The sequence below is a fragment of the Hyperolius riggenbachi genome, chromosome 8 (genome assembly GCF_040937935.1).
Source record: "Hyperolius riggenbachi isolate aHypRig1 chromosome 8, aHypRig1.pri, whole genome shotgun sequence".
NCBI classification, from domain to species: domain Eukaryota; kingdom Metazoa; phylum Chordata; class Amphibia; order Anura; family Hyperoliidae; genus Hyperolius; species Hyperolius riggenbachi.
The window spans coordinates 157,852,087-157,859,450 of record NC_090653.1 but is presented as its reverse complement, the minus strand read 5'-3'; the positions used below and the strand labels follow the sequence as shown (position 1 = coordinate 157,859,450).

The 7,364-nt window shown below is 44.0% G+C and overlaps 1 protein-coding gene across 1 annotated transcript in view; it reads right to left on the bottom strand.

The window, feature by feature from the left end:
* Positions 1 to 7,046, bottom strand: part of COX7B (cytochrome c oxidase subunit 7B) — a 10,758-nt gene extending 3,712 nt beyond the window's left edge. Inside the window, exon 1 of the mRNA XM_068249649.1 lies at positions 6,938 to 7,046. Within this exon, the coding sequence (XP_068105750.1) occupies positions 6,938 to 6,974 (37 nt within the window). The 5' untranslated portion in view covers positions 6,975 to 7,046. The remainder of the gene's footprint in view (positions 1 to 6,937) is intronic.
* Between the last annotated feature and the right edge of the window lie 318 nt (positions 7,047 to 7,364).

Genomic DNA, 7,364 nt, shown 5'->3' with positions numbered 1-7,364 from the left:
AGCAGCCTCTCAACCTTTTTACCTTGGAGGAACCCTGTAAATAACTTTTGGATCTCAAGGAACCCCTGCATACAATTTTTGGTCTCGAGGAACCCCTATATTTATTTTTCAGGAGGCATGGTCTTTTAAGGGAAGGTTCAGGGAGGGTGGGTAAAAAATCAAAAACAATTTCCACTTACCTGGGGCTTCCTCCAGCCCGTGGCAGGCAGGAGGTGCCCTCGCCGCCGCTCCGCAGGCTCCCGGTGGTCTCCGGTGGCGCGCCTGACCTGGCCAGGCCGGCTGCCAGGTCGGGCTCTTCTGCACTCCAAGTCCTGGTACTTCTGCGTCCCACGCCGGCGCTCTGACGTCATCGGACGTCCTCCGGGCTCTATTGTGCATGCGCAGAACTACTGCGCATGCGCAGTAGAGCCCGGAGGACGTCCGATGACGTCAGAGCGCCGGCGTGGGACGCAGAAGTACCAGGACTTGGAGCGCAGAAGAGCCCGACCTGGCAGCCGGCCTGGCCAGGTCGGGCGCGCCACCGGAGACCACCGGGAGCCTGCGGAGCGGCGGCGAGGGCACCTCCTGCCTGCCACGGGCTGGAGGAAGCCCCAGGTAAGTGGAAATTGATTTTGATTTTTCACCCACCCTCCCTGAACCTTCCCTTTAAATAGGTTAGGCTGCTAATTTCACTATCTCCTATTACACTGCCACTCATTATACTGTCTCCTGACCCCCCAGTTTAGTGCTTTTTGTTACAGTACCACCTATTATAGTGTGCTCTATTATACTTCCCCCACGATGGGGTAAAATGCCAAGGAACCCCTGCAGAGTCCTCAAGGAACCCTGGGGTTCCAGGGAACCCTGGTTGAGAAAGCCTGGCTTAGAGGGACATAGTCTCAGAAAAAGCGTAGCTTCCGAGAGAAGCTCTCGCTTTTTCAGCGGGGGAGAGGAATCAGTGATCGGGCACCATAGCCCGATACATTGATTCCTGGGCTACCGAATCCGCGGCCGGGAGTGCACATGCACGCGCGCAATCGGCCGCGGGAGCGCGCCTGTCCTCCTTGATGTTTTTATACGTCAAGGAGGACAAAGTGGTTAATTGATGGGGCATCAAGATTCAAGTTAGCATAGTGTATTGGTGGATCATCAGGTGTTAGCACAGTGTAGTGGGGTCAATGTGAATTTAGTGCTAAAGCTTGATCTGAAGTAAATCGTGAAAAAAAAAAAAAAAAAAAAAAAAAAAAAATCGAAATCGCAATTTGAGAGAAAAATCGCAATTTCTATTTTTTCCTAAAATCGTGCAGCCCTAACTCCTGGTACCCAAAATTGTTCCTACTCTGACTGCTCAAATCTGACTCGACAGCCTGCTTGTAAGGTTTAGAAATATGGTGACTGCTTTACTGCAGCAGCACAAATAATTTGTCGTTTGATAATTTTTGTGGACCAAGCACTGCTATTACTGTATATATACGTTTTTATTTATGATGACTAATTTGAGAAATATAACATTTTATCATATATCTTTTAATTACAATTTAAATGTATTTGGAGTCAGAGCAGACCCCCTTTCTAAACTTCAAAAGATGTACTTGCTTAAAAAAGGGAAAATGTATGTAGGACCTCAAGGCAGAGGAGAAAAAGTGTGATCAGCGCACGCACACACACATACAGTCCAAGGGACAAGACAAATAACATTTATATTGCGCTTTTCTCCTTTCGGACTCAAAGCGCCAGAGCTGCAGCCACTAGGGCGCGCTCTATTGGCAGTAGCAGTGTAAGGGAGACTTGCCAAAGGTCTCCTACTGAATTAGTGCTGGCTTACTGAACAGGCAGAGCCGAGATTCGAACCCAGGTCTCCTGTGTCAGAGGCAGAACCCTTAACCATTACACTATCAGCCAACTGCCAAAGGGAAGGACATATGAGACTGACAAGGTGACAGGAAGTCAGGGACATATTGCCAACTATATTTTTACTACTGTATTTCATAGCACCACTAAATATTTTACTGTATTGCAGTTCCAGCCTGCTTACTGAATAAAGACAGTGAATGCAGTTACTGAGCAACCCTACTACAAAAATGTACAACCTACTTCACTGCTGTAAAAAAAAAAAAAAAAAAAAAAAAAAAGGTACAACCTACATTATTATTATTAATTGTATTTATAATGCGCCAACATATTACGCAGCGCTGGACAATAAATACATACAATGATAGAAGGATGACAGTCATTACAAGGTTATACAACATAGTCAGAACAAAGTTATACAAGGCAAACTGTACAAAATACATGATCATGCGATATGGGCTGGTTAGGAAAGAGGCTTCAGCCAATCAGGCTGCATTAGTTAAGTCTGATGGGAAGTAGAGAAGCAAAAAAAAGACAATCCAGCATGCCCTGCAACTTCTCTTTTGTGTCCCAAATAAGAGTCATGTAAACTGGGGAATGATAATTTATCAACAAGAAAAGTAATAGGGATTTTAACTTTTGGATTGCCTGATTAGCATCCTTATTACTTGTTTTCCAGATAAAAATAAAGAATTGGTTTTTGATTTTATGCCCAACAGTTACTCTTTAATTGCTAGGCTGATAGATAATTTTCAACATGTTGGAAATTATCTATCTGGCAGGTAAATCTAGCAGAAAATCTTACAGAAAATTGTATGGTGTATGCTAGGCATTATGCTGTAAATACACGGAGTGATACGGCGGCTCGATTAGCCGCCGGATCGACTCCCGCCACGTCCCCCTGGATCGATACCCGCTCATCCTCGCGGGCGCTTCCTTATCTTCTGCTTGATTCCCCGCTATTGTCCGCCCACGGGATCGAGCGCGGAATCGATCCACGCGGGTATCGGACATGTCGGAAATTATCAGCTGGGAGCATCAGCGGCTCGATACACGGTACAGAAAAGTACCGTGTATCCCCAGCATTAGAGACACAGGATCAGCAGGAGAGTCCGGCAACTGGTATTATTTTAAAAGGAAAAATCCATATCTTTCTCAGTTTAGGTTCCCAAGGGCCCGTTTGCACACAAATTTGAATAGTAATGTATCTGGGTCTGTTTCCACTGTATCCAGAAATCGCACGCAGAAAAAAAAAAAAAATCTGGACACTAGTGCTAGAATTTATCGGATGCCGTATGGCATTTTTGCGTTTCACATGGTTTGTCAATAGTAATTAACCACTTTAACCACCACAGGTGCGTATATCTACTCTCCTTTTAACACCCTTTGCCCACCAGAAACGTAGATATACGCACCTCCCGCCGCTGTCCGCGCTCCCGCACGCCACTCGCCGGGAGAGCAATGAACGGGAAAAACCGTTCCCGTTCTTTGCCCTCAGCCCCCCAGCAATGATCGGCTACTTCTATGAGAAGCAGCGCGATCATTGTGAAAAAAAAACGTTTCCCAGCCTCGTTGAACGTCCTGTAAGCGTACTTCCTACGCTTACAGGACGCATTTACAAAAAATTACTGTGGCCATCTTGTGGCCAAATAGTAAAACTACATCCAAAACATTTTTCATATACAAATACATACTTTTACACTATAAATGAACTCATTACCTCCCACACTCCCCAATTTATTTATTTTTTGTAATAAAAAGAAAAAAAATTACAAAAAACAAAAAAAAACATAGCTACCTTAGGGACTGAACTCTTTAAATATTTATGTCAAGAGGGTACAAGACTTACTTTATAAACTATGGGCTTGTAATTAGGGATGGACACAAAACTGAAAAAAAATGCACCTTTATTTCCAAATGAAATATTGGCGCCAAACATTGTGATAGGGACATAATTTAAACGGTGTAATAACCGGGACAAATGGGCAAATACATTTCATGGATTTTAACTACAGCAGCATGCATTATTTAAAAACTATAATGGCCGAAAACTGAAAAATGATTTTTTCCCACATTTTTTCCCATTAAAAACACACTTAGAAAAAAATAATTCTTGGCATAATGTCCCACCTAAAGAAAGCCTAATTGATGGCGAAAAAAAACAAGATATAGTTCATTTCATTGCGATAAGTAATAATAAAGTTATAGACAAATGAATGGAAGGCGCGCTGAAAGGTGAAAATTGCTCTGGTGCTCAGTGGTGAAGTGGTTAAAGCCAAGAAAAAAAAAAAATTAGAGTACACATTCAAATTTGCATAGAAAAAATTATGCAAACGTGTGCAAATTCACATTTGTGTCCAGAAAATAGCATGTGAATTTGCATGCTTGTAGTGGAAACAGGTCCTTGAGGAGCAGAGATGAAGTTCTGAGTTCAGATCCGCTTTAACTAATGGTACAATGTGGATGTGAATTTTTTTTTTTTTTTTAAAGGTGTCGGGTATTTTGGGCATGGGACGAAGCCTTTGAAGCTAGACACAAGGACATACGGGCACAGTACTCGTTTACACAACTTAAAAGACAACTGAAGTGAGAAGACTATGGAGGATGTCATGTTTATTTCCTTTTAAACAATACCAGTTGCCTGGCAGCCCTGCAGGTCTGTTTGGCTGCAGTACTGTCTGAACAACCAGAAACAAGCATGCAGCTAATCTGTCAGATCTGACAACGTCAGAAACACCTGATTTGCTGCATGCTTGTTCAGGGTCTATGGCTGAAAGTATTAGAGGCAGAGGGTCAGCAGGGCTGCCAGGCAACTGGTATTACTTAAAAAGAAACAAACATGGAAGCCTCCATATACCTCTCTTCAGTTCTCCTTTAACTATCCTCACTCAGGTGTAGATAGTGTTTGCCAGTATCCGAAACCTTTTTTACATGAATCATGGCCCAGCGCCCAAGTTACCTGGTGTCGCCCAAATTACCCATCTTGGCAAGGTGTTAGGTATTGTACCAGGTAGACTATCAAATCTATGTATGTACTGATCATACTTAGCTTCATAGCAGAAGCTGTGTAAGCAAGCTTTCCCAAAGCAAAATGTTGGAGAGATTAAAAGGAGTGAAGATGAGCATTTCCAAACAGTTTGGGTTTGGGGCCTGGTCAACTATCCCAGTCCTGCAGAAGCTTATGAAGTTCTGAGCCACTAGCTTATGATGCTGCAGCCTTCATTCAGTGTGTGTGAGTGTACACTTTCCTCTCTTCCCCACCCAACTGTATTTTTTAGAATTACAAGCACAATAGATAAGAAAAAATTGTTTAAAGAAAGAACTCTGGGTAAAACTAGACTTAAATTGCTCTGACAATTTTTAGGAGGAAGGGCAGACATTTCTGTCATTCAGAGACAGAAAAACACTGATATGGCGCTTGAAGGGTTGAGGTGACTGAGTGGGAAACAAGAGACAGCTCCGCCCCTGTGCAATAAACTGCAGCAATCTTCTCTACAGAACAATAATTTGCCCTGCAAAATATGCCATTAGTTTAAACACTAGAGATGGGAAGTTCGGATCTTTTCAATGATCCGGATGATTCGAATCGGATCATTGAAGAGATCCGGATCTTTGATCCGAATCTCGGATCATTTTACTACAGGAAGCATTCGGGGGTGAAATGAACAGCAGGACAGGTCTGTGGACAGGAGAAGGGGAGGGAGTGGACACACAGAGAAGGGGAGAAGATGGAGAGAGGGCAGGGAGTGGTCAGAGAAGGGAGGAGGGACGAGCAGAGAGCAGAAATGTTTGCACGTAATACCCACATGCTGAAGTCATATGCTTTACATATATTTCACCTATATGTTCATCTGTACACTTTGAAAGAAAAGGTCGTACAGTGAAAGAAAGCATTCCCAGAAGATAAGTGCAGCTGTTTAGTGCCGAGTGCAGGAGGATTATATTGCCTTTCAATCACAGTGTCTGCAAAGTTACTGAGCTGTGCTGAGCCAAAAGCTTCCAATGTGATCACTGTGCAGCACAACTATGGAACAGACAGCCTATAATGGGCAGCACATTGCAGCCAGTATGTGTGCTCTACACATATCTGGCAGTGGCACCGATGTCTGCTCTCTCATCTACCTGTCTCCCTGCAAGGCTGCCTCCCATCCAACAGAGCGATCCCTGCTTCCAGGACCCCCGCTGCCCGCTGAGAGGGGGCGTGTCGCTCCTGGCCCCGCCCCTTTTGCGATCCGAATCGTTCATTTTGATGATTCGGATGATCGACTCATAAAATAGATTCGGATCAAAGATCCGAATCGTTCATGATCCGGACAACACTATTAAACACTAGCCACAGCCTCAAATAGAATATGTTTAGTAAAGGGACCATAGCCCAGCGGCTGAAGGCTGCAGACAAGGGTCCTGGACTGGTGTGCAATTTTAGAATTTAACAGAAATTTTAATTTTTAAACTACAGTAATAACATTTCAGATGGCAAATTAGGGGTTTGTGTATGTTTGCTTGTCCATTAAGTTTACCACTAGGCCCCTTCAACTAAACTAGCTCCCACTCATACACCAATCAAGATATAACAGAAACATGTATTACTAATAATAAACCAGTAGACGTATTATCTGACCACTTGGAAAGATGTACAGTCCTACCTGTACCGCCAGAAAAACACCATTTTCCATTTATAGCGAATTCTTAAAATACATAAGCAACATATTAGAAAGCTGCATTGCAAACAAAAGATAAGCATTAGCGGCCAAACACTTTATCTGCGTAATTAAGAGAAGCATGTACGCTAGTGAAAAGAGAAAAGCCCAATGACAGGCATATATGTAGAGACAGCAGTTGGGGCAGTCACTGCAGCCACATCCATTGCAGGGCGTGTAGGTCTAGCTCTGGACTCTTCATAGACCCAGAGCAGCATTTCCTATAGAAAGAGAAGCGTGTATACGAGTATAAAGAGAAATGACCAATGACAGGCATATGTGCAGCCACATCCATAGCAGGAAGTGTAGGTCTATCTCTGGACTCTTCATAGACCCAGGGCAGCATTTCCTATAGACACCCCCGCATACATTATGAAGGGAACACCTCTCCCCACCAATCCGCTTACCGCTGAGGGACAGAGCCGATCTCACCAGCGGTAACATGGTCACACTTCCCTGCCTTGTTACCCTTGAAACGAATGAAGGAAAACAAAATGGCCAAGACGGATATCCTGTTCCGATGACACCCGCAAAAAGAGGGCATACAGGGAAGTGAAGCAATGGCCTCTGGGATATGTAGTTTTTATTTACGGTGTTGTGTCTGATTACGCTGCCTGTGAATTTGTGCTGCCCCGCATGCGCAGTAGGAGACTGTGCGGCCGCACTTCCTATTTAATTATGCTGCTGATGGTAACATAATAAATATCTCTGCTTCTTCACATCCTACACTCCCCAAATTTTCAGGGTAGGGAGGGGACCCCCGAACTACCTCTATGCCAAATTGCAGCCCCCGAGACCCACTGGTTCCCGAGATAGATTTCTGTAATCTATCTC